This window comes from Lineus longissimus, chromosome 6 (genome assembly GCF_910592395.1).
Source record: "Lineus longissimus chromosome 6, tnLinLong1.2, whole genome shotgun sequence".
NCBI classification, from domain to species: Eukaryota; Metazoa; Nemertea; class Pilidiophora; order Heteronemertea; family Lineidae; genus Lineus; species Lineus longissimus.
Genome location: NC_088313.1, coordinates 12,393,590 through 12,421,399, shown reverse-complemented (window position 1 = coordinate 12,421,399; position 27,810 = coordinate 12,393,590). Strand labels below are relative to the sequence as shown.

At 41.7% G+C, this 27,810-nt stretch overlaps 1 protein-coding gene across 5 annotated transcripts; it reads left to right on the top strand.

The window, feature by feature from the left end:
* Positions 1-34: 34 nt before the first annotated feature.
* Positions 35-27,666, top strand: LOC135489388 (uncharacterized). Of its 5 annotated transcripts, none has more exons than XM_064774727.1 (13): positions 35-195; positions 2,852-3,091; positions 4,555-4,803; positions 5,537-5,695; positions 8,712-8,812; positions 10,375-10,590; positions 11,141-13,001; positions 14,182-14,269; positions 14,971-15,124; positions 16,844-16,938; positions 17,534-17,743; positions 18,648-18,675; positions 24,530-27,666. In XM_064774727.1, exons 2-13 carry the CDS (start codon positions 2,855-2,857, stop codon positions 24,978-24,980), a joined length of 3,849 nt encoding a protein of 1,282 aa, XP_064630797.1. In that variant the 5' UTR covers positions 35-195; positions 2,852-2,854; the 3' UTR covers positions 24,981-27,666. The 5 variants fall into 5 exon arrangements, with proteins under 5 accessions (XP_064630797.1, XP_064630799.1, XP_064630800.1 ...); XM_064774729.1 differs by having other exon boundaries at positions 18,648-18,690; positions 24,530-24,671; XM_064774730.1 differs by having other exon boundaries at positions 18,648-18,690; positions 24,534-24,605.
* Positions 27,667-27,810: the final 144 nt, after the last annotated feature.

Sequence of the window (27,810 nt, the reverse complement as noted above, 5' to 3'; positions counted from 1 at the left end):
TTGGCACACCGGAAGTTCCCGCCACCCCGCCGATTCCAAAAATGTTGCCAACTTTTTTGACGAAAATGCGAATAAAAACCTAGCAAAAGCGAATAGCCTCGTTCAAAGTTGGATGCTAACTTTGTTAAAACTATCCTCGTGTTTTAGACTTGTTCATCAATAACTTTACTTTAGCTGTCACTTCAGAATATTCAGGTAAACAAAGGGAAGTTTACTTTCACTTTAGTGTTCGCGATTCGGTGATGACTTTTAGCCTAGGCTACAGGGTGATACAGAAAAGTGCAGTGAGGGCCATCCTGAGGAAATCGGGGGTTAATGTTCGCTTCTCTGGCCCTGCACTCAAACCCACATTCATTCTTCAGCGCAGTGGATAGTAGTGATAGTAGTCCTACACTAACACTAGGCCTATGCTAATGCTTGAATGTTGCTGCTTTGCTTGGTCGGAGATTGACTCGCATTTGATTTTGATCACGCCGACAAAGTGAGAGCAGTGACCCGGGCCTGTGTCTCCTTCAAGGTGCGCACTGCAACCTCGATTCGAAGAGATCTAAATGCGGTTTTCATACATAAAAATCATAGATTAAAGCTCGTAGGTTTACCTAGTCTTGCATATAGAAGGTTACGAGGAGATTTGATAGAGGCGTATAAAATCTCACATGGATTTTATAATATTGAAGGAGAAAAACTACTCAGACCAGCTGATGATAAACACCTGACCAGAGGGCATTCTTTTAAACTCAACAAACCTAGAGCCAGGATGGATACACGAAAGTATTTTTTCTCAAACCGAGTCATTGACCCATGGAACAGCCTACCGAACCATATTGTTAACGCCGAGTCCCTAAATATATTTAAAAACCAGATAGATGCCCACTACAAATCTGAGTCATTTAGCCTGGACCCAAAACCAATCCTAAACCCTCGCTTCCGCCCCACCGCACTCCCGCAATCAGCAGAAAAAGTTAAGAAGAAAAAACCTGCTACAGGCTAAAAAGCCTATTTGCAGTAATATATGTATGTATGTATGTATGTATGTATAGAAGTACGGTACTACCACCGAGGTTGATAGTTTAATCGCGGTGCTGACGTGATGTACGCCTGTACTTCACCTAATGAGGACGAATGTTTCGGGGGGGGGGGGGGGGGTAGTGATTGTGTGCAGGGTTGGAGAAGCGAACATTAACCCCTGATATCCTCAGGATGAGGGGGGGGGTGTGCAGTGTAATTGACGTTTCCACCAGGATTTACGTCATAACGCCATCAAAGATGTCACAGTGAAACACAGGCTTACGCCCTGTGATGTCATGTCATTCCGCATATACACCAGGTGGCAGGTAATAGACCCTTTTCACAGGCAGCGTAAGTTGACCATGACATAAAAGTCACGTTTTAAATCAAATCATCACCAAGGCAAAAGCATTCAAAATATCATGAACATTGACAGGCATGGATAACTTCAAGTAAATTGCTTGAATATGCTTGTATATTTTTACTTTTATGCCAGGCATGGTATTGGTAAACAAACGTTGCCTATGAAAAGAGTCGTTTCAAAATGGCCCAAATTTATTTTCGTAGGGTGTCTATTGTGTGACGCCTGGGTGGAACACCAATGGAAGGCACTTTCAGGCACTGTCAGTGTGACTGTCAGTGTCAATGGGTCAGATAAAATGGGGAAAAACATCTCATTTACTGACAACGTCAACCACAATGTCTGGTTACTGAAGGGTATTTAGGTCGGAAACTTGACTATTTTGTTTTTTGAAAAAAAATTCAATTTTAAAACTGTCAAGTGTCATCACGTCGAACACAATTATTTTAACCATCTGGTTTTTGGACATTTATGGACCTTAGCTATTCCTAATGCAAGTATCAATGCGTATCTTTTCCCTCCCCTCCTCAAGGATTCGACACCTTTACGACAATATACCCAATGCACTTCACCTAAGCTACGACAGGAGTTCATCAGACACTTATGGAAAATCGTCAGGTTATCACTTGCTATTATCCAATGATGTGGAAAGATTTCGACACCTAACCACCTTTTCCTAAGATGTTCGACATGCTATCACCTTTTTAGGTCAGAAATCACCAAAGATGTTCGACCACCACAACTCGGCACTGCACTAGCAGCACGGCAGAGATAGGGTCGCAGGGGCTAAAAATCTAGGCCATTATATCGATAACCTCAGGGCTTCAGCGAGTCCTTGGTCTCCAAATCTTACGATGATATGATACAAAGAAAATGAAACACAAATTACCTGCAAAGTATGCCCCAAAGTATGCGAGAACACACGACACACGCGTTCACTACAACAGCATGAAAAGCGTGACAGCGTCGAAAAATTGCGTACCACGCATGCGCAAGGGGGAATCCCCAATCCGGCAAGATTACGACGATGACCCCGCCGGGTCTTCGCCAAGATTACGGCAAACAAAACACGGCTGATCCAATCTTGTCGTTAAGCTTTCGGCGCAATATCACAACAACCTCGCACTTCATCGCCAAGATTACGACAATTCCAGGAAGAAAATACCTCAAGCTTCGGCAGAGAAACGGCGCCGAATCTTGTCGACCCTTGAGGAGGGGGGGAAAAGATACGCATTGATACTTGCATAAGTGACAACAAGCCTTGATCTTATCATTCAAATATACTTTTAAAAGGTTCCTAATTATCACCTAAACTATTCGGACTTTCACAACATGGGCCACTATTGGCCTTCTGATTAACTGTATCAGCAGGACAATGGACTTTATGAAATCATAACGTTGGCTTCCTGATCAGCAAAACTATTTGGACTTTCCTAACATTGGTTACACCAAGTGGAGTCTGTAAACTGGTTTTTTCCCTAGGTGATGGAGAAAGGACGCGGAAGGGGCAGAAGATTGGGTACCAAGGCCAGTCGACCGCCGCTCGAGTTCGCAGGAGATGACGAAGAAAAGGTTTCACCTGAGAAGGTCGTCCAGTCAAAAATCGATGCATTCACTGTACCTGATGATGAGTTGAAATCCCCCGTACAGATATCGAGGAAAAGAGATGATGATGGAGATTATGATCCCGAGGAGGATGGTGATGATGAAGATGATGATGAGGTTTGTTGTTAAACTTGTTTTTTTGTTCATCATTTTCTGACATGTCTGATGGATAGTATAAGTATATTGCAATGAATGCTTGTAAACTGACAGACAGAGTAAATATTGCTGTTTGTTCAAAATGGCTGAATTTTTTGCTGTTGAAAGGAACAGAAGACAGTGGTGGAATCTTATGACCACCCCCAGAATATGGGCTACATGGACCTCATTTTTCAATGGAATGATATGCCTCAATTTCCTTTTTAGCTCACCTCTTAGCAGAGGTGAGCTTATCCCATACCGTGGCGTCCGTCGTCCGTCGTCCGTTAGCAGGGCACGTTTCGTAACTGTTAGAGCTATTGAGTTGAAACTTGGTACACATGTACCCTTATGTAATGACACCTTGGAGACCAAGTTTCAGTCCGATTCGTTTCATGGTTTGGCCACCAGGGGGCCAAACGTTAAAAGTGAAAATATGCAATAATCCCTTAATAGTAGTCGGGAAATTTTGAAAAAAATATGGTAGGTACTTCTAGCAAAGGTGCATCATATATCCTCCGGGTTTTTGATTTGACCTCCTTTTCAAGGTCACAGAGGTCAAATGGTGTAAATTGGCCGTTAGGATGTAACGATGGCACGTTTCTAAACTGCAATGACTATTTATACCAAATTTGGTACACATTTCCCCCTTAGTCAGGTGATCTCAGGGACCGAAGTTTGGGCCAATATGATTCACCACTTGACCACCAGGGGGCAAAATCCAAAAACCTTAAAAATGTGATTATTCCTTAACTTCTTGCCCGATTGCCACCAATTTGATATCATGGGTACATCTAACCACCATACAGTATATGTCACACAGGTTTTTAATTTGACCTTCTTGTCAAGGTCACAGAGGTCAAATGACGTAAATTCGCCGTCAGGACGTAACTATGGCACGTTTCTTAACTGCAATGACTATTGATCACAAATTAAGTACACGTGTACCCCTTGGTCAGGTGATCTCAGGTAGCGAAGTTTGGTGCGATCTGATTTGCCGTTTTGCCTCCAGGGAGGGGGCCAAATCCTAAATTCATCAAAATGCCATTATTCCTAGTAATGACTTGCCCGATTGGCACCAATTTTATATCATAGGTACATCTAATTCTAACAACCATTCAATGTATCACCCGGGTCTTCTTTGATTTGACCTACTTTTCAAGGTCACAGAGGTCGAATGTACTGTAAATTGGCCATTTTGGGGAAATTGTAATTGCTTGGACCTACATCAAACCTAACACTACATGACACAATACCATGCTCTTTATCCATCTTTCCTCCACATGAGGTGAGCACAATGGCCCTGGCCATTTCATCTATTACCATCAAGTATTTCCAATTTGCTACTTCTGTTGTCCTAATAAATAGTATTTCTCCTGGCATTTGCAGAATGCCTTGAAATATGCCAATTTTCAACAGATAATTTTTGCCTCTTTTCTTTCTAGGTGGTGGTGGTGAAGCAGAGATCCACCGGGCGGGTTCTAAGGCTTGCCAAGAGGCACACTGTGGATGAAGAGAGCATCGCCCTTGACGTGCAACTGCTGAAGTGTGGTTTGAGCAAAGCAGATCTTCTTGTAATGTCAAAAGATGACAAGAAAGAAATGCTTAAGATATTCCAAGAATCGCAGCAGGATAATGAAGTAAATCAGCTGCAGAGACGAGCATTTTTTAAAGAGGCAGACATAAGATACGAGGTAAAACTTCATGGCAAATTATTGGTTTCTGCTTGTCAATAACAGCTGGGACCAGCAGAGAAACATACCCTTACACTTTTGTCGGAAAAATTTAAACACTGCCAAGCCTGTTTATACTTTGTTGGGGCCATTTTGATACACTTTTAATAAATGAGCAATTTTTTTGATTATGTAAAATTATCACAAAACCCATTTTAATGTTACATTTCCTTGAAGAACCTTGTTTACAACTGCACAGTCAGCATTTCATCTGGCAAGGCTAACATTTAATTTAAAAAAAAGTAAATCTTGAAAATTTTGGAAGGCGTTCTTGGTGGAAAGATGTTTTAAAAAAAGTACACAGGTTAGGAATAGGCTATGATTTAAAAAAAGTAAATCTTGAAATTTTTGGAAGGCGGTCCAGCAAGAAGAATGAACTTGTGGAAATACCAGTCCTGGTGGAAAGATGTTTTTTAAAAACTACACAGGTTAGGAATATCAAGCTGTTAGATAACTGGAAAGTAACCTTGATAACATTTTTCTTCTCATCTCAAACATTAAAAATTCTGGGTCCGGTTGTCGGAAAGCATGTTAGCTCATAACATCATGCTGACATGTTCTTACATGTGCATTGAGGGACATGTAAAAACATATCAACATGATATCTAACATGCTTTCTAATAAACAACCAGGCCCAGGTGTTCATATCAAATATGCATGATTCTAACAGAGCTATCTCCTCTCTCTTCTCTAGGATTTTGTGTTGGAGCAAGGCAAAGCCACAGAAAACCAACAATCAAAATCCGATGCAGTTTCTGCTGCACAGGGTGCACCGGATGAGGAGGAAACTCAGGCCCCTGAGGACGACTTCATGACATTCGGCCAAACCTTAGACGAAGACGCTTCTCGTAAGGTAGATTTCTTCTCAATAGATCATCCTAGAGAATCAATTCCCCACATTGCTGAGCATCTTATCAGGCTTTCCAGTTGGCTGAGCTTGCCTGTCCTGGGAAAGGAAATTTTATTTGATAAAGTTAGAAAAACAGTTTTGTTGGGTCTTTCAACGAAATATTGTTGTGTTTATCTGGTAATTAATAAGGTTCTTCAAGCATGATTTGCATCAAACATGAAGAAAAATGCTCTGCTGGTTTGTCCTATGGAAAGCGAACAAATGTGAATTATTCATGGAATGATTTTGGGTGTGCACCACAGAGTAACCCGCTGGTTAATTTTCCTCGAAGTTTAGTGCATATGATGACATATTTTCCATGTTACCAGATGGACACAGTTTATTTTTTGGAAAATTACCAAGGAGCGCACATTTTGGATGTTTTTCTTGCGAGGCAACCCTTTTCCCGGGCCTCAAGAAGCACTATCCAGGACAGTCTGCTCGGTAAGTTGGAAGGCCTGATATGATGCTCGGCAATTTGGAGAACTCAATCTCCAGGGCGTAGATGTACTCCATTGCTGAGCTTACTATAAAAGTTCTTTTACTTCTCTTTTAAGAATGAGCCAGAGCTTTATTCAGATTCCCACAAAAATAGTTGCCCCCTAACTGGATATATACTAACTAGACCTTAATCACAAGAATATCCCAAACGAACTCCACTTATTTTACTTTAGCAACTGCTCCTAGTTTGCCATATTTGGTTCATTTGGTGCTAGCACCTAGGATAAATTGATAAACTAAAACTATTCCTTCACTTGAGCTCAGTTGACAGAACTGTCAAGATACACAAAGTTCACAGTTAAATGGTTTTTCCTCTAAATTTGTCTGAGTCCAAATCTAGGCCCACAAAGAGGAATGATTCTGACTTACTTTACCCGATTCTTAATATACCCTCATTTATTGGATAGGCCATGCATTAGTCATGCACCCGAACCTTCTCATAGTCCCCTTTGTGGGCCCAGAATTGGACTTGGAAAAATTTAGAGGAAAACCATTTAACTGTGAACTTCAGTTTTGGAGCAACAACTTTTGCAGGAAATTTCGTTTTTGGAAGTAAGCACCTAAATGATTATCATGATGATAGCATTTTTATTCTGCCACCAGAAGTTGTTCTAGAATTGAAAGACTTTGCCCTTTTTAGCTCACCTCTTAGCAGAGGTGAGCTTATCCCATACCGTGGCGTCCGTCGTCCGTCGTCGTCGTCCGTCGTCCGTTAGCAGGGCACGTTTCGTAAGCTATTGAGTTGAAACTTGGTACACATGTACCCTTATGTAATGACACCTTGGAGACCAAGTTTCGGTCAGATTCGTTTAATCTCCCTTAATAGTAGTCGGGAAATTTTGAAAAAAATATGGTAGGTACTTCTAGCAAAGGTGCATCATATATCCTCCGGGTTTTTGATTTGACCTCCTTTTCAAGGTCACAGAGGTCAAAGTTTGCTGATTCACTGAACCGTAGCATGTTTCCTATCTATTTTAGCTAGAAGGTTTTAAACCAGTGTGGACATGTATCTGGGGATTCTCTATTCCACCCCTAAAATTTCGGCCGTTCGGACATCAAATATGGCCGCCAGGCAGCCATCTTGAAAAATAAACACAGTACTATTACTCCGAAACTAATGATCGGATTGCAACCAAATTTGATCTGGATGTATATCTATGTACTCTCTACTAAATCCTTGATTTTTGGCTCACCGTAGGGGAGTCTATACAATACCGCAGTGTCCGTCGTCCGTCGTCGTCCGTCGTATCCTAGTTCAAAAACAGTGGCACGTTTTTTAACCGCTAGGCCTATGAACTTAAAACTTTGTACACATGACCCCCTAGGTCAGATGACCCGTGACACTAAATTTCTGTCCGATCTGATTATCTACTTGGCCACCAGGGGGCCAAATGTGGATATCTAAAAAGTGTGATATCTCGCTTATTAGTGACTTGTTTTCGATAAAAATTTTGTGGTAGGTACTCATAGCAAGGATACATCCTATATCTTACGGGTTTTTAATTTGATCTACTTTTCAAGGTCGCAGAGGTCAAATGGCGTGAATTGGCCGTTTGAGTGTAACTATGGCACGTTTCTCAACCACCAAAGCTAGGAGCTTGAAACTTGGTACATATAACCCCCTATATCAGATAACCTCTGGTGCTGAATTTCAGCCTGATCTGATTCTTGACTTTGCCACCAGGGGGCCAAAACAGAAAAAGTAAGAAGTCCAATAGCCTGCTTATTAGCAAATTGTTTTTGATGAAATTTTTATGGCAGGGACCCCTAGCAAGGTTACCTCAGATGTTGCACGATTTTTCGGATTTGACCTACTTTTTAAGGTCGCAGAGGTCAAATGGCGTAAATTTGCCGTTTGAGTGTAACTATGGCACGTTTCTAAAACGTCAACAGTTATGAACTTGAAACTTTGAGCAAATGACCCCCTAGGTCAGTTGACCTTTTACACTGAATTTTGGTTCGGTCTGATTATTGACTTGGCCACCAGGGGGCCCAAACTCAAAACTCAAAAAGTGTGATTTCTCGCTTACTGATTTGTTTTTGATAAAAGTTTCATGGTAGGTACTCCTAGCAAGGATACATCACATATCTTACGGGTTTTTGATTTGACCCACCTTTCAAGTTCACAGAGGTCAAAGTTGAAAACTTTACCGTTCTTGGTACGTTTTGTCGTTGTTCAATGTAAAGAGTTTTAATTTTGTGTAATGATGCATCTAAGAAGCCACTATTTGTATGCCAAGTTTCATTAAGAAGTTCTAATTGCTTTATGATTTCAAGTTCTAGCCAAAGTGGTGGTACCTATGGTCAACCCTAGACACTAAATAACAATACTATGCTCTTCATCCATCTTTCCTTTCCATGAGGTGAGCACAATGGCCCTGGCCATTTCATTTGATTTGGCCCACAGCCTAGGAAGGAGTTTTTAGAAGAAGCAATTTAATCCAAAAATATTATCATTCTAAATCTTATAATTTTTTAGGGTCATGATGAAAATGGGGAAGATGGCAGTCAACATGGTGATGTTGAGGAAGGTGGGATGAGGAATTCTCCTGATGAAGAGGAGACACAACCATACGAATTGTACGTTTGCTATTCCTCAACTTGTCCACCTTGTGTTGTCCTCATAATTGACCATCAGGGTTTCCGCCAGGATTAAATTTGAGGGGGAGCAAAAAAAAATTTCTAAAAATTTTTTTTTTTCTAAAATTTTCTTAAAAAGGGTATATGACCCCTCCTGAGATGTTTTTTGGCCCTAAAACCGCTACAATTGGCTCCCAAATGCTCTTATTTTACATATCAAATCATGAAAATTACTCATTTGACAGTAAAACAAACTAGTGCTCAAAATTAAGGGGGGGGGATATCCCCCTTGAAATATTTTAGGGGGGGATGAATCCCCCCATCCTCCCCTCTGGGGGAAACCCTGACCATACCACGGAAAGACTTATAGGGACCATCCATTGAGTACAAACGCACTGAGGGGGAGGGGGGGTTGATACCAATGTGTACAACATGCGTACAGGGGGAGAGGGGGTCAAAGCTAATGGGTGCGTTTGCACCGAAAGTACGATTTTCTCGCCTGAAATCACAGATCACCGTCATGACCGTATTCAACAGACGATCGTTCTCGGTGCACGCGCGCCATCTGCACGCAACAAGCTGTTCAAAATTGCCGATAGACGCCAGCTGACAGTTAGGCATGTCGGACATTATACCAAAGAAAAGTCCCAATACCACACTGGCAGGAGGCGCAGTGCTTACGTACTCATGGGGACGCGAGGGGGGGGGGTAATGATATGTACAGCATGTGTAAATGGGGGAGGGGATTCAGAAATGTGATTTTTTTTTTGTGTGTACGTACCAAGTGGATGGCCCATATGTGGAACCTGCTGGTATCCATTGGTTTTTTCCGCATCTTGAAGGGAGACTATAGGCAGGAGGAGAGGGGCTAATTTGGCCATCTTCAAGTGACTGGTATACATAGTAAGGGCCCTTTGTCTTGTCAGACTCGGCACTCAATATATTCCTTGTACAAGCGTGAATCATTTCGACCTACTGTGTGATATGAGAGACCTCTATTGGCGGCTTTGTGTAATTTTATCTTGCCTGCCTAGCTGCTTCCTATATTGTCCCTTTAAGAACTCAGGAATGAGCAAGATGACTATTAAGCCTGATACAGACGTGCAGTTATGATGTTCTGGTATATATATAGAGGTTGAAAAAGAAAGTCATTGGATTAAGCACACTGTGAATCTCTGTTTATATTTCTGAAAACATGCAGAATTGAGTAAATTCATTTGATGCAGAATTTTTTGGAATAAGGGTCTAGCTTCAGGGCTTGGAGCTATTTATAGTTACTTGTTTATTCCTTTGAGGACTTCGAATCGGCACTGTGGCCGGCAGAAGTTTGGAAACATTCCCAGATTTCGTATCCAGTTACGCATGCGTAAGAATATCTCTTGGTTACTGCTTTGTTAGCTTGGTTTTTTACCAGTGGGCATACGTAACCTAATTGCAGATGCAAAATTCAGGAATGATGTTCAAATTTCTGCCAACTGCAGTGCTTCTTCAAAGGCCTTGGAAGGAGTTTTATGCAATGTTATGAAAGAGGGCAGAACTAAGCTGTCTGGTACTGCTTGCAGGGAACAAGATCTACTTTCGAGAATGATGTCAAAGAAGAGAATGGTGTCGGTTCAACAAGTACAAGAGACCAGTGAAAATGATGAAGCCATCCCTAAAAATAAAAAGTCAAAAATTCAAGATGACGATTCACCACGGCCACGATTCCATTTTGAGTTTGAAGAAAATGAGGATTTGCCTCCTCCCAGTCCAATACCAGCAACGCTGGTTAATAAAAGGTGAGGGAAATAAGTTGTCTACCTGACTGAATGTCTGTTGAATCTCATTAGAGAGGTTAGGTTATGTATTTTACAACTCTTAACTCATCTTTGAAACTGAATGACAGTTATCTAGTGACATCTCTGACCTCACAAAATATTTGTATATTCTTTTTAAAGTTTTAATTTAGTATCAAAGGTGAGATGGAGTTGGATTTATGAAATTAATCTTAAGCTCTCTAATATTTATAATGATTATGCGACTTATTCCACCAGCAGTGTCACCTGGTGGTATCTTTAGACACTGTTCAGCTGATTAAAAGCTAAGGTCTCTTGTGTGGATAAATAAGATAGCAAAATAATCAATCATCTAATATGCCATTGTGGCTGTGATGAAATGGTGTCACTATGGACATAACTAACTCAAACTGTAAGTTTCTTGATTCTCAAATTCATGATGGTATACTTGTGTGATTCTTTATGCAAGTTTTTAGCTGTTTCGTGGAACATTTTCTTTTTTACTTGAGTTAATTGCTTGTTTTGATTTATTTCATACCAAATGGCCATGCAGACGACTAAAGCAGAAGAAATCAAAGCGACCGTTTCTGATGTTTGCTCCAAGTAGTCTATCACCGGTGGAGTACACGATGAAAATAATACAATATTTTGACGAATATTTCCTCACTCTTCGAGAGGTCCAATGTGGCTCTGCTACGATGCTTGCATGGGGTGACCCAGTATGTGAGGGTAGACACATGCCCAATTCACTAGATGTATTCACTTGTAAACCAGTGAGACCAGCGGTGTTCCAACCTGGAAAATCCTTGTTCAGTGACGATGAGCCTGCACCACCGAAGCAGAAAACCTTGACTAATATGACGATCGATGATGCATTTGGTTTTGAAAGTCTTGATGAGCCGAAGCCATCGAACTCGCGAGCAGATCGTTACGAAAAACGTAAGAGGCATCGATATGGCGAGTATGCGGTTATCATCGAAGATGACGATTTCACACGAGATCCGGATTTCACTTTCGTGCGTAAACCTCCGCCCAAAAAAGGTAGAGGGAAAGGTCAGGGAAAAAGTTCAAGCACTAACAAGGAAACTGATTGTGTAAGAGATGTTGCCAAATCACCTGTGTTTGATAAGTCTACTGCTGCTGGTGCTGCACATTCAGATGATACATTGCCTGATTTGAACATTGAGTCAGATGACACACCACCATTGCCGACTTTTCATATTGATAGTAACTCGATAGGTTTTGAAGGTCCAGCAGCAGGTCAGTCTGCGCCTACTGCTATAACTCACCAGCGCTTGCGTGCAGGTGACGATGAAGAATCTGATTCTATTCTCAAGCCAGGAAAAGGAACGACTAATGCAAATACCCGGGGTGTTGGATCTACGAAACGTGGAGGGAACATTGGGGTGGGGAGCTCTAAATCGCCAGAGAAAATGGACTTTGTTGAGGAGGCAGACAGTTGGAGGTCGTCTGCAGGTAGAAAACGTTCATCTTTCCTTATTGATGACAATGTAAAAGGACGCATGAAGTTAGCCTTGAAGACGAGTTGTGAGAATATCAGCAGCAGCAGCAGCAGGGAAAATAGCCAAAATGAGGACTCGGATAAAAAGGTTAACATTCCTGCTGAAAAGTTGACCATTACGCGAAAAATTATTAGAAAAATTCAGTCCATAATCTCGCCTGCTACCAAATCACAAGAGGACAGGATTCAGGAGGCTGCAGTAAATGACTTGAATGAATTGCCCGGGGGTGATCGAATTGTTCGGGCCTTGGATTATCATTCGCCACAAGCTTCGCAGGATTTGTTTTCTAACGATACGCAGGAGTTGGATGATCCGTGTCCATCGCCAACATTCCCTGGATGTCCCCCGGTGACATTCCCCCGAGGATCAGATGTAGGGACTGATGGTTCAAAAACTCGTATCAAATCTGTCGGAAATATTCCGCCTGGTGGGTTTGTGACATCTAAAAATGAGCCAAATTCCGAATTTGATGAGCCCCTGTGGAATCTTCAGGGACAAGATCCGGATGACGCTTTGAGGAACTACCCAGATAAATCGGATGCAAAAAGAACTGCAAGGCCTAATCGTGGGGCAAGGAATAAACCAACATCTCAGGATGTGAATGATAATGTTAGTGCCTGGAGAACAAGGGTAGAACTTTCCGATGATGGGGACCCTGTTCAGGTTCAACATAAAAGGCCACCAGTGGGTCGTAGAAAAACTGCTGCCGGCTCGGCCTCAGACAAAACCCGTCGAGAAGAAGTTGGTGAAAATGTAATGGAAGCTGGTTCATCGCGAAGACGATTGATTCGTCCTCCGCAGAAGAAAAGGAAGATGGAGGCTGAAGCCATTGCTGTCTTGGAGTCTGAAGAGGAAGAAGAAGACCCAGTGCCGCAGATAGTAGAACCACAGGTAGGTTGAACATTTGAACTACAGTGGAACCTCCCTTAGCGGATACCTCTCTATTAAGGACAACCTCTCTATTGAAAGGACACTAGTTTTGGTCCCAAATTGGTTGTTTCCATTCAATTTGACCTCTCTGATCAGGACACCTCTCTATTAAGGACAGCACTTGTCAGTCCCGAGGGTGTCCTTAATACTAATAATAGGGAGGTTCTACTGTATATGTATTGTAGTAAAGCCCTTGGGGTGAAGTTTAGGAAGTAATTGATATCAAGAATTTTAAATGGAATTACCTGAAAGTGATAAGGCCATTAGGTAGGACATTATAAAATGGCAATGTTAGCTATGTTTGACTTTGAGATCTGAGATGTAAATTTTGAACTTCTGAAAAAATTTCCCAGATAGTTTGTTGAGTTGACAATTAATTTTGCTTCATTTAATCAATCTTTGTCACCTCATTCCTGAGGTCAGACTGTCAGTACGTAAGGTATGTCTCTACTGTTGTTCTAAAGCACTGCCATGCATACATGTGATTTTTTTAACAGAGGCAGATTTGCGTTACACTGGCCCGTTCTTGAGGACCAACAGGGTAAAAGTTTGAGTAGTCAAACAAAGAAGATGAAGTATTTCTTCAACCAATTGGTTGGTGCTTTCAAACCAGAATCTTCATGTTGTCATAGTTCTATTGCAGATCGTAGAGACAAAGCTCGCTGGTTTGCACAACACTTTTTCCACACAAGTCCAGATCTCCTGTCAAACATTGACTGGTGCTACCATTAACTGAATTGAATTGAAATTTACACATACCGCAAAATCCAAAATGAATTTGCTCTGATGCGGTGCTTCAAAATGTCATCTTAACAGATGGGTTTTCAGCCCAGGCCTGAAATGGCAACAGTCTTTATAGCCTTTTGAATATCATGACTGAGTTTGTTCCAAAGTCTTGCCGCCTGCACAAGGAAGCTCCTGCCACCGTATGTCTCCAGGCAATACCTGGGGATCCTCAGGAGACAGTTGTCTTCAGACCTCGGGGAATGCCCGGGGTCGAACGATGAGAGGAGGTCAGATTTGTAAGCAGGGACAAGTCCGTTCCTTGCTTTGTATATAAGTAGCATTGTCTTGAATTGGCAGATTACCTTCTTGTGACTCGATACATTGTAACTGTAAGTCCTTATTGTCATATCTTCAGGTTGATTGTCCCTTGTGTGGTGACCCATACCCTCAGAGCAGGATAGAGGTGCATGCATCGGAGTGTGATGGCATTTCCCAGAAAAACGGTGAGTTCTCCTATTGCTGGGCGGTTGATATTTTGTCATTCGTCTGCTGTCCCACCACGTAGTGGGTTGGCAGGAGAGTCTTTTGCTGTACATGTAGCTAGCCAGATCATAGGTTTTCTGTGACTTTATTAGGTCTTTAAGCTGTAAATTTCTCTTGCCACCATTTCTTGTGTAACATGTACATCGAGGATAAACAGGGTGACACCATTTGACCAGATTTCTTGTCTGAGAGGTTCGTGCATTGGGCAGTCCTGTCGTACATGGCCTGATGTCATCGGTCCCGTGTTGCGAGAGCATTGGTCAGTGTTTCTATTTGGTGCTTGTGGAATAGGTGGCGCTGCATCCTGTTGTGCCCGCTCTAACTGCAGACTTGTCAAAGACAAAACCATCTTTGGCCGAATTATTTAGCCCTCTCTGAGAGAGTAAATGAGGAGAGTGATTTATATGTGGTGAAACCCACTTGACACTAATAACCGGCTAATGCGTCTCATACTGAAAGGGTGGTTGCTCATCGTGGTAAACATCATGGCACTTATACAGATGGACAAACCTCGATGGCTTAATCAGTTGAGCAATAGACCAGGATGGTTTGTTTCCCAGTAATAAGGCAACTGAATTTTTCTGTATTTCTCATAATCTCAGTAAACTCCTCTATCTAGAAGTCTAAAGACTAAAAATGTCATCTTTCAATTGCTTTTCAGACAAGAGACTGACACGTTCATCTGCAAATACTCCAGAACGTAAAAAATATCCTGATCGTCTGCAGCACACGTCAAGGCCAAGGAACCAACAAGCTGATGTGAGACACAGGGAGAGGGAAGCTGCAAGGTTTAGTTCATCAGATTCAGATTCTGAGTGAGTTTTTTATTAGTTCTCAAATACACCAAGCCATGATGACATACATGTACGCTGAATTTTAAAATGTGTCTCAAAAATATTAACATATTGGGCATTTCTATGCTGTTTGTTGACCATCGTCTGCCTTGAAGTCCTCATCACAGGAGCTTGTTTCACCATCAATCATCATCGTCATCATGTTAACGATACGACCTGTTAACGATGCTTCACCACACGGTTCTGTCCTCGGGGAGGTGGATCAGGTCACTGGTCTTTCGTCCAGTCGTGTGTCACGTCTACCATCCAAATTCTCTTTGGACAGCCGCGTCAACGGCTACCCTACCCTGTGCCCTGCAAGATGGTATTTGCTGGTGTTCCCTTGGCACTCCATGGCTCTCGTGACATAGCCGAACGACCTCAGCTTTTTCTTCTTGGCAATGGTTAGGAGGCTGCCATGATGCCTGATATACTGGATCACCCGTTCTCTCTTACTTGGGTTTTTGTGGTAGTGGATGCTGAGTAGTCTCCTGTAGCAGTTCAGTTCAAATGCGTTGATCCGTTTCTCGATCTCGGTGATCATGGTCCATGATTCTGCCGTATACAAGAACACTGAGATCAGCAAAGACCTCAGAAAGTGAAGTTTTGACGTCATGGAAATGTTTCTGTCGTGCAAGATTCTCTTCAGTCTGGTTAGGGCAGCTGCAGCTTTGGCTATATGCGTTATCACCTCCTTGAGGGAGTAACAATCCTCTGTTTGTGTGGCACCGAGGTAGACGAACTCTGCCACTTGTTCTAGGTGGTAGTCTCTTAAGCACACGTCTATCTGTTTACCTCCGCTGGATACCATTGTCTTCGTCTTCTCGAGGCATCAATAGAAGACAGAATTTAATGTGGCTCTGCCTCCTAGTTGCAGCTCTCTGACTATGGAATGCCTCTCACCTGAGCGTGTTGTCATTTTAGTAGTTATCTCAAAATGTTTTTTATAATGACACCATCGGTGCTGATGAAAGCTCTCCTTTCTAAATGTGAGAGATGTCTGACTTTCAGAGGTCAAATTGAATGGACACCCCGGAGAATCAAAATTGCCAAATCCAGGTTCCGAGCCATCTCGTATTCCTGAATTCCAAGTCCCACGATGGGGCGTCGAGGAAAACAACTCTCCCTCCGTTCAAAGACACAATAAAGTTTTTATTCAACTTGTGCTTTTGGATCTGGGGATCTTGGGGAACACGATAGTTGAAGTTCCACATTAAAGGTTCCATCTGATAGATTTGATTCCATCTGCAATTAGTGAAAAGCTTTTGTGTTTCTGGCTTGCTAATTAATTGCTTCGTCACGCCGTCAATAGCAGATGTGAGGTGCTTGAAATCAGTCCACAGCAGGCCCAGTATCTCTAGATTCGAATGTACGCATCAGTAAAATATAACAATATGTAGATATGCCATGAGAGAACCAATTTTGCAAGGAAACTACCGAGGGACTCGGAACTCAGGAATACCAGATGACTCAGAATCTTGGAGGTCAATTTGATTCTCCAGGGTGATGGAACCAGTTTGGAACTAAAATAAGTGTCAGGAGACTGGATGTCCTTCTGGCAGAGTGAGGCGTGAGGTTCCACTCGATCTATGTATGAACATGGTCCTGGTCTTGATGTAAGAAAATCAAAATTCAGAGTAATTGTGCTTGGTGTAGATCTGAGATCTATTTGATTAAAACTTATTTTCAATTGTTCTGCAGTGATCCAGGTCACCCATTGCCGCCAGCGTCGCTGTATGGTATTAACACGAGTGTTATACCAGATCATGCACCCAAGGAGGACTTATTTGACATGGGTGAGAAAATTGTTGTCTTTGAAATTTTATTTTTAGTCATCAAGTTGACACATCCAGTTCCTTCATGGATACCAGACATTTTGCATCATGCAAAATATATTCAGTCTGGCAGATTTCTTGATTCAAAGATGCCAAGAATCTTGTTACAAAGGTTTTTTTTGTTGAAATTGAAATTTTCAAATTGCATGAATGCAGTGCCAGTGTTTCAAAGCATTTTCTGAACAGTAACAGGTGGATTTTTGACCCGTGCCTGAAAATGGCAACAATTTAAGCCTTTTAAATGTCAACACCACGCACATTCCAAAGCCTTCCCGCCTGGACAAGGAAGGTTCTGCCACCATACATTTCCAGGTGATACCTGGGGATCCTTAGGAAATATTTGTGCTCGGACCTGAGCGATCGACTGGGGTCGCAGGATGGGAGGAGCTCAGATATGTCCAATTTAAAATTTTCTAGTTATCCGTAAGTCAAGTAATCCTGAGGACCCAGAAGAGCAAAGAAGTCAAAGCCTGTGGCAGATTCGTTAGCGTGTTTCATATAATGCGTTGATGGACAGTAATATAACTTTCTTCCTTTTCTCCCTTGACTTCTCCAGCAAGGCAGATGGCAGTTCCCCGAAGAGCAAGGAAGCCAAAGCCAGTGGTGGATGGGGAAGCGTGTTACATCTGTGATGGGATGTTCAAGAAGGGCAAAGAGTATGAGGAGCATGTGAATAGGTGTATGGATGCTCAGCAGGAGCAACAGAGGAGAATTATGCAGTCTTTTAGCAAAGAAAGGAGTCAGTCAGTGGATAATGAAGATGGAGGTAGGATGTTACATTTGTAATAGTGTTATTAGAACACTGTTAATTAAAGTCAGACGTTCGATTCTGATTTTGGAGGATTTTTTTTCCCCTCCTAAAATTGCCTTACCATGACAGCAGAAATAGGAAGATTCATCCCTCAGCTCTCCGGAGAACTTCGAATTTTCGAACTCTGACCAAAAAATATTGATTTTAGAGGCATATTTTGCAAGTTAGAGCAATTCTAAGCACAGCATTTTCACGTGAAAAAACGTTTCAGTTTTTTACTCAGGGCACTGTCACATCCCCGTAAAGTGAGGGCGTCCCGACTGAGAGTTTCTTTTGGTCATCTTTTAGGTTTTTAATTCTTGTACAGGATGTAGTTTGATAATGAAACTTTAAAGATTGGAGCAAACACACAAAAAGCCCTAAGCCCAAGCATGTAACACTGTTGGTTCGCCATGTGATAGGCACCAGGAGACACCCAAGTTTGGATAGCTGGGTATCGAGGATTGAATAAAAGAAGTTCTATATTGACACTCCAGTGTTCTTTATATCCAATTAAAATAACACTTTTTGTGTTCCTTAATAGGGGACTATAGGCAGGAACAGAGGCGCTAATTTGGCCATCGTCGCGTGACCAATAAAGTAATATATACAGTGAGGGCCCTGGGTCATGTCAGATATAGCACTTATAGTCCTCGTACAAGCGTGAATCACTTCGACGTACTGTGAGATGTGAGAGACCCCTATTGGCGACTTTGTGTAACTTTATCTTGCCTGCCAAGCTGCTGCCTATATTGTCCCTTTAATGCCTTTTCCCAGACAGGCTAAAGATGCAACAGTTGTCCACTGTTGAGTGAACCCCGACATATTGGTACGCAACTGTCTTTTATTATTCTTATATCTTCTCCAACCCTCATTTCAGGTGATGAGCCGGGACAAAGTGGTCACGAGTGAGTCTCCTAACGGTATTTATTCATCAACATCTATCAAATCTTCTGTTTTATCACACGCCAAGACGTCATCGCAGTTTTGCAAAAACCCGTCTCAAAATCAAATCTGATACAAATAGCGGCAGAAAATCATACCAAACCCTATATCTTTTAAACCCTACATCTCTTGATGATCTTTGCGGTTGAACACCATTAAAACCGACTTCAGACTTTGCAAAACAACTTTATTCGATTGTCTCTGTGCGTTGTCAAGCGTGCCATCCAGCCGTGTGATATTTTCCCATATCACATGGTTGTATCACACGGGTCACCTCTGTGACACGGTCGAGAATCTCTGTGACGCCATGCGTCATTGTTTAGGGCTTGACAACGTGGGTCGGAGAAATGTCGTCGTCGCTTTTGTGGTAACGTCATCGCGTCATTGCAGCTGTGGATTTCACGTCATTGCGACGCAAGGCGCTCTTTGGGTCTTGGATTCACAGGAATGAAATTTGCGATGATTCGAGCTACAAATCCCAAAAATCTAAATAATCATAGCAGTGGCATGTGCTAAACAGAAAACAACACTTCTTTGTTTTTTTTAGCAGAAATATCAAACGAGTGGTTGTCTTGGCCCTCATTTGTTTGGTTTTTGGCTCACCGTAAGGGGAGTCTATACGATAGCCCTGTGTCCGTCATCGTCGTCGTCGTCGTCCGTATCCTGTGTGGCACGTTTCTTAACCGCTTGTGCTATGAACTTGAAACTTTGTACACATAACCCCCTAGGTCAGAGGTACTCTGACACTGAATTTCGGTCCGGTCTGGTTCATGACTTGGCCACCAGGGGGCTAAAACATAAAAAGTGTGATATGTCTCTTATTAATGATCCGTTTTCAATAAAAAATTTATGGTAGGTACTCCTAGCAAGGATACATCACATATCATACGGGTTTTTGATTTGACCTACTTTTCAAGGTCACAGAGGTCAAATGGTGTAAATTGGCCGTTAGGATGTAACGATGGCACGTTTCTAAACTGCAATGACTATTGATACCAAATTTGGTACACATTTACCCCTTAGTCAGGTGATCTCAGGGACCGAAGTTTGGTCCAATATGATTCACCACTTGACCACCAGGGGGCAAAATCCAAAAACCTTAAAAATGTGATTATTCCTTAACTTCTTGCCCGATTGCCACCAATTTGATATCATGGGTACATCTAACCACCATACAGTATATGTCACACAGGTTTTTAATTTGACCTTCTTGTCAATGTCACAGAGGTCAAATGGCGTAAATTCGCCGTCAGGCTGTAACTATGGCACGTTTCTTAACTGCAATGACTATTGATCACAAATTAAGTACACATGTACCCCTTGGTCAGGTGATCTCAGGTACCAAAGTTTGGTGCGATCTGATTTGCCGTTTGGCCTCCAGGAAGGGGGCCAAATCCTAAATTCTTCAAAATGCCATTATTCCTAGTAATTACTTGCCCGATTGGCACCAATTTTATATCATAGGTACATCTAATTCTAACAACCATTCAAATGTGTCACCCGGGTCTTCTTTGATTTGACCTACTTTTCAAGGTCACAGAGGTCGAATGTACTGTAAATTGGCCATTTTGGGGAAATTGTAATTGCTTGGATCTACATCAAACCTAACACTACATGACACAATACCATGCTCTTTATCCATCTTTCCTCCACATGAGGTGAGCACAATGGCCCTGGCCATTTCATCTTATTGTCTCGAGTCCCTGCTGATGTATTCTTCACTTTGACCTCATGCAAGCCTTCTTCCCCCAGCAGCCTTGAAATTATTGGAACCGGATTTGATATCCTTGCACCCTGGCCTGTAGAATTGTAAGGTTGAAAAACATCGTGCCATGGGACATTAGAGGCTTTGACTCGTGTGCTGGGCTGTTAAGGGGCTGTAGCAAAATTAAAGTGAAGCCAATAGAATCAAAATATTTCAGTATCTCCTCAACCCCCTCCCCTCGGAAATTAAAATATTATGATTTTTAGCTCAGCTGACAAAGTCAGCGGAGCTAGTAGAATAGCTGTTCAAATGGTGTCCGTCCTGCAATCCATCCATCTAGGGACCCATCTGTGGACAAAATTGGACATTTCTGATTGGGAAGGCCTAGCCACTTCGTTGACGGTGCTAAATTAGGAGTTGCCCAAGGTGAACTCAAAAAACGAAAAATCAGCGCGATCCGACCTGTATTAAGAGAATGAGGTCATTTCGCGTGTAGATTTCTTTCCCTTTTTACCTCGGTCCACAGAGCAAATATTGTTTTCAAATGTGGCTGAATATTTTTTAATATTTTTTCATTTTTTACTTTTAATGGAATTAATATGGTTTTCACCGCCAGTTGGCGCTGCAGGCACATTGACTGAATTTTGGCGATTTCAAATTTGGCGGTGGCTCAACTTTTTGCAAGCAGTGCCGCTGATTGGCCGATCGATAGAAGAGATGCCACCATTTAAAAATGGCGGTAGTCGCTGCTTCAATGAAGATGAGTGAACTTTCTCATGTTCAATCGGTTGATACTCTTTTAATCAACATGACCATGTACCTGAAATTTGTTTAGGTACTGAAAAGAGTCTATATAATTCAGATTTATCGATAGTTTTTTATAATATTGCGGAAATTTTGTGCACAAATTAGCGAAAGTTGGTGCTCGTCTGATGTCATTTTAGAGCGAGAAATTTGTTTCCGTCGATCTCTACCACTGAAAAATCGCTTGCATAGCTTCGAATTTTTGTGAAAATAAGTATCTGAACTTGGTTTCAAATAGTCTAGAGAGTTACCTTTGTGGTGATACATATGGTATGTGATAAATATTTGTGGAATTTGTGAAATTCGCTTTTCAAACGTGCCGATGATGCAAGCGATCTCGCGTGAATTTTGCAAGTCCTGATATGTCGACCGGGTGTCAAAAATCACTCGCCTAAATTCAATTCAAAGATCAAAAATAATATCTGAACTTAGTTTCAAATAGCCTACGCAATTATCATTTCGGTGATATATAATGCATGCATGTAATAATTGATTAATCTGCCTAAAACGCGCTATTAAAACGGCGAAAGATCGTGATAAACACTCTGGTGGCGGTCGCACTAAATAACGACCGGTAGGGCCCGGCGTCTGGCGGAGAAAAAAAGGTAGCGGCCGGAGGTTGAAACGGGATTTTTATGCACTTTTAACTGTATATATATGTTGTTTGGATGTATTTCTAACAGTTCTGTAACTTTGATGACCAAGCTTGCGCCCAAAGTTGGTGAAATTGATGCTTGTTTATGGACTGCGCTAGCGACCGGAGAATTCGCCGTCGGCCATTTTGGCTACGGTCCCTGAGATGTTGTGGTTGGCAATTTTGCAACAAATTTCGCCATTTAGGCTACGTTTGTTTACAATTATTTTGAAAGTCACATTATGACATCGTAGTATGAATTCCACTGCAGTTTCGTTACGCAGCAATGCTCATGTTTTTGGTTTGCAATCCTGTACTGTCTGTACACTGCGCTGTGCATGGCTGTACTGTAGCTGTAAAAAAGACAAAAACCATAGCCTAGCCCTATAGGACAGGCTTGGAGTATAACTCAACAAACAGGCCCTCATGATTCATTTGATGGACACCTTATTTGATAGTACCTCATCATTAAGTCCACTAGATCCTGTTCTGTCACATGTCGTAGACGATAGACAATTTTCAAAATGTAGTACACCACTCGCTCATCTTTAAGCCCAGCTCTCGGCTCACATCATGTGGGCACGGTTGGCTGTTGAGTGTTACGGTTCAGTCTGTGAGACTAATTTAAAGAGGTTACACTTTTATTTTGAATTGGAAAACAGCCCACAGGACTGACTTTTCACTGAGTAATAAGTGTGCCCTTCGAAGGTAAAGTCTCTTTCTGGATTTGCTTCCATAGATGCCTTGTTCAGGATATCTGACCGATGCCTGATCAAGCACAGACTGTATCCGGTGGTGTACATTTCCCCGTCTATGTCACCCTTTTTTATTCAGTCAGTGTTAATTTCTCTTCTCTTTTTTTACAGATTAACTGTTGTTGGTTATTACAAGAGGAGTCGTTGGCACATTTCAAGTCCAGGAAAGCACTTGCTGTTCCCACATTCAGAGTGAGGTGTGCTTACTCGTTTTACTGCTTTCCATTCCCGGAGAGCGTTATCAAATATCTGCTGCAAGGCAACAAATATCTGCCGCAAGGCGCTTCAAATATCTGCCGAAAGGCATCAAATATCTGCCGCACCAATAAAGTTCATTTTGTTAACCAACTCTTTATCTTCTTTTCTTCACATACAAAAAAGACCGTCCCAAACATTTGGCTGCATCCACTTCATCAATGTCCAGACAACAGTCGGTTCATTTGACCATTGTAAAGCACCAGGCCCCACCTCACAAAATACACTGTAATAATCATGTACCTTGTGTCCATGTGCATGTTATTAGTTCCACCTACGCTGCATGAAGACAAGGACTCCACTCTTTGACGTCACCACACAACTCCTTGACGTCATCACACACCCCACTACTGCAACGGCAATAGAAATGACTTTACGTCATAATACCAGGGTGACGTCAACTCAGTACTTCAGCATGCACTGATATAGCAAGAAGGTCTTTCGCATCAGCACTTCTGCGTGCTAGACGTTATAGCTTCACGTTGCCTCATAATAACGTTACCGACACACACTTGGCCCTTGCCTTCACCTATCCATTTCAGCTGAGCGCCAGGCCCTTGGGCCTCTTGTTTGCTTCACTTTCCATATCCTTGTGCTGCACCTCCTTTGACTTTTGGCACTTTGGGACATACTTCAAGGCAGGATCCTAATCTGCTTGAGGACAAGTGGTTAAACAGGGGTTTGAAAGTTCTTGTAGTAACAGGCTACCAAGGAAAAGTATGAGGTTTAATACCAGGCATTTAGGAGCAGATTTGGGCATTTTGAGGGCCAGGAAATGCTTCAGGAAGGGTCATAGAAATATACATGTACCCTTTAAAAAATGTTGGAAAATAAACGGGAAAAAAAATTACCCCCTGACCCCCTCCCCAAACGAAATTTTTATGTTTCTATTGGCTTCACTTTAATTTTGCTGCTGCCCCTAACCTGACCCTGAGGCTACCTTACCAGAATTCAAGAATGACCAGCATTACTGGGGCAAATCCACAAGTCCACTTCTACTTCTGTATATGTTATTATACTGTCATAGCATGCTAAGATTCTTTCAATTTATTCTTTGCGAATGAAATCAGACGGTTTCAAACAGTCCAGGAATCATTATTTGAACGTAAGGATTACATCAGTCAACTACCAACAAAACTATGGCCCCACTATGGTGCGCTATTCTAAAACACCCAAGTGAGAATATTTCATTTTCTTAATGGATAATGTATATCGCCTCGTTTTCACCAGAGAGGTCTGGTTGAGATAACCCAAACCGCTTGGGTTGGTGCAAAATGTGGAAGCATTTCAAAAGCATTTAAACCACATTATTCGATATTGAATTTGTGATGTTTTAGCATAGAAATTGATACCTCACTGTCGGTATTGATTGTCTCACCCAAACCGCTCGGGTGGAGCGAAAATATTGCCTAAAACCTCAGCTACACCTCAGTTTTGGTCTGCATTTTAGCTCCACCCGAGCGGTTAGGGTGAGACAACCAATACCTCCAATTCGGTATCAATTCCTTAAACTGTCACCAGGGAATTGCTTTGACAGATGCAACATGAATTTTGTCTTAGATTTGACGTAATTTTGATGCATACTGAAAATCAGTTCCGCCTATTGGGATACCAATACCCAATTGGTCAATCACTCCCTTTTAAAACTCTCCCATTTCTTCCAGGCAGCAGTCCAACAGTGATGATGGCGATGTTTCTGACGTGTCGGGTAGTACAAGTGATAGTGACAGTGGTGGAGCCACTACTGGCCTGGACGACAATCCTGATCATGATAATCCTGGCCCAGTGTTCAAACGCGAGGATGAAAATGACTTCGACTGGGATAATATCAGTTCATCACCAATTAAGACATTCCGTCCATTATCTAAGCACCAAGGACGACTTCTCATAGATTTAAACAAACAGTTTCCGCATCAGAGGAAAGCAGTCGAATTGAATAATCAAAGAACATTGTCGGAATTAGGTGTCCGAGGAGGAGCGAGCGGACGGGGACGAGGGAGAGGTCGAGGTGCCAAAAAACCAACAAAGCGCAAACGGAAAACAAAGCAAAAAACTACGTCAAGGAAGAGAGCTAAGACTGTTAAGAAGGGCCCTCCTCCTGTTCATTTCAGTTGAGCGATTACCTTGCATACTGTAATGGGTATTAAATGTTCGCGTTTCATTGGTGTAGACTAAATTCCCCATTTGCTGCCGAAGTTTATAGGTGACCTGAAATGCTTTTCTTAAAATTTTAACTTGGGGTATCAATTATAACTTAAGGAACACAAGTGTGAAAACGGCATAAAAATCAAACTACTCATCTTAAAGTTATAGCAGTATGTAATTCAAACATTCCAGGTGGTGCAGGAAGAACGAATTGATGGACTGCCAGCTCGATATCAATTCTTTTAACCGTCTTCTGCCCATTTGGAGTATAACACTGAGTTAGCATTAACGGGGTACACCGTTCGTAATTACTTGTGGTCCAGTTAAATAGAAATCCACTAATACACAATGCCGTAATGCAGTTAATGTTGTAATAACAAATTTGTAAGTTTTGGTTCAGAGTCCAGGAATTTTTTAATTTAAAGAATTGATATCGAGCTGGCAGTCCTTGACTATCCAAGAAAGACTTGTCGGGTAGACTACATGTAAAACTAGAGGCACCAGTTGAGGGAATTCAATGTTATTTGAGGTCTCCCGAGCGGTCTTGCTGAGACAACAAGGCTTTAAAACGGCTCAAAGACTAAGTTAACATTTTCCATACTGTCCTCGACCAAGGATTGCTGCGATAAAAATGAGGCCAGTGAAATATATTCCATTACAAACATTGATATCCTGGAGTATTGTTGCTGTGTTATTATGGATGCTTAAATTTGTTTCAACTTGGTATTCATAGTATTTGTACATCAGTCTACACAACTGCAATGTTGATATTTTTATATTTTTTGTGTATTTTGGGAATTGGACATTTTTTAATTCAATTACAAATTCAAAATTTGTAACGAACGGCGTAGGCCTTTAAAATCATGGCGTCATGAATTATGAACTAAATAACAAAGAAGTCCGTTTCAAAGTGGAGGTTTAATGTAATTTATGTGTCACTTTATTTTGTTCAGGTGTAATAGGGGCACACGAGGCGTGACTAGGTACATGACATCAATGTAAACACATGCTGACTTATCGGTGCTGAATATCACTTCTATAGTCTCCTCCCTTCACCGCCAACACCAAGGGCCAGGAAATTCGTCAGACGCACCATCATAAACGGGTGGCCAATCAAATTGCTCGACACAAAGTAATTGAATGACAGCCTGAATTGATAGCGCCAACCTCAGGATCAGGTTACCCTTCTTCTATACAACATGCACTGTGCATTTGGCTCAGGTCAGCATCCCTCGAACCGTTACTCATTGAACACCTGGTCTTCCATTATGACGGTTTTCAGTGCGTGTCTCGTGCGACAACCACGAGTGAGTGTAATGTTAGTGTTGTGGCGACAGAGGACGCGTGGGAAAGGAAGGGAATACACAGAGACTACCGATAAAGTATTAACAGCCCTTCTGCTGGTCGATCAGGGGTGAGTTATCGGCGGTGAAGGAAGGATATATGCACAAAGACGGTGGGGCATACTATCAATGATTATCAATCAATTATTCAAATCAAATTGTCAATTCTATGGCGCAGCATTCCAGGCAAAAGAGTCCTGTTGAAGTGCGCCCTCCCATCTATACTAAGTAATACTTTCTGTACAAATTGCCTGCTAACTATCATTTACCAATGTTGGACAATTGCCAGATTAATTTATTTAAAGTAGCATTTGGACTCATTACCGACCCTGAATGGTTCATGCTCACTATTGATACGACCCTGAATGGTTCATGCTCACTATTGATACGGTATAATTTTAAGAGGAGGGGTCCTCTAGAGAGTTACATGGTACGTCATGTGATGCATTACTCCATTAGGTGTTATCAAGGTTTGTTTTGTTTTGGCAGAATTTGACTAGCCAGTCAGTGAATTACAAATTTTGTTTTGAGAAACTCATTTGACTCTTATCTCCTGAGCTTAAAGGCCTACGCCGTTCGTTAAAAATTAATGAATTTGTAATTGAATTTTAAAATGTCCAATTGCGGAAATACGTACTAAATATAAATTTCAACATTGCCGTTGTGTAGACAGGTATACAAATATTATGAATACCTAATTTAAACAAATTTGTATTCATAATAACAGCACTACGTCATTGTGTATTAGTAGATTTCTATTCAACTGGACCACAAGTAATTACGAACGGTGTACCCCTTAAAATTTGTTTATGTTTCAAGTTATGAATACATTTTATGATCATAGTCCTGAATATCCATTAGACACCACGATCACCAGCAGTGTCTTAGAGGGAGTATTCATCAGGCCTATCACCCATACATCCTTATGACCACCATGCATAAGGACAGTATTACATAGATTTACCTGGCTCTCCTCAAATTCCGTTAAAAAAAAGGTGCTGCTTGATAATGTAACCACTGCCTGGTGCACTATGGGTGCTATTGGACCAAGTGAATCCATTGGGCTTCATAGAACTTCTGATCAGATAGACAGTGCAGCTAATAGCAGATCTGCAGGTATAGGTTAGATGAATACTGCCTGTAATGCACTGCTGCTATCACTGGACGAGAATAGGCCAAGTTGACATGTTCTGAAAATGCTTATTTGATTACGATTAGACTGCTGTCTTATCAAGGTCTATGTTTACTGGTATGACATAATGTCTAAATTGTTAAATGCACAGAGAGAAATAAAGACATTAAAAGTTTGTTTACACAGGTTTTTCTTGTTCTTTGTTAATAAATTCTACCCGATTCCACTAGAGCGCAGTGATTCTCTCAGGCAGTCTGAATATCAATATACAGTAGAACCTCTCTATTGAGGACACCCACATGACTGACCAGTGCTGTCTTTAATA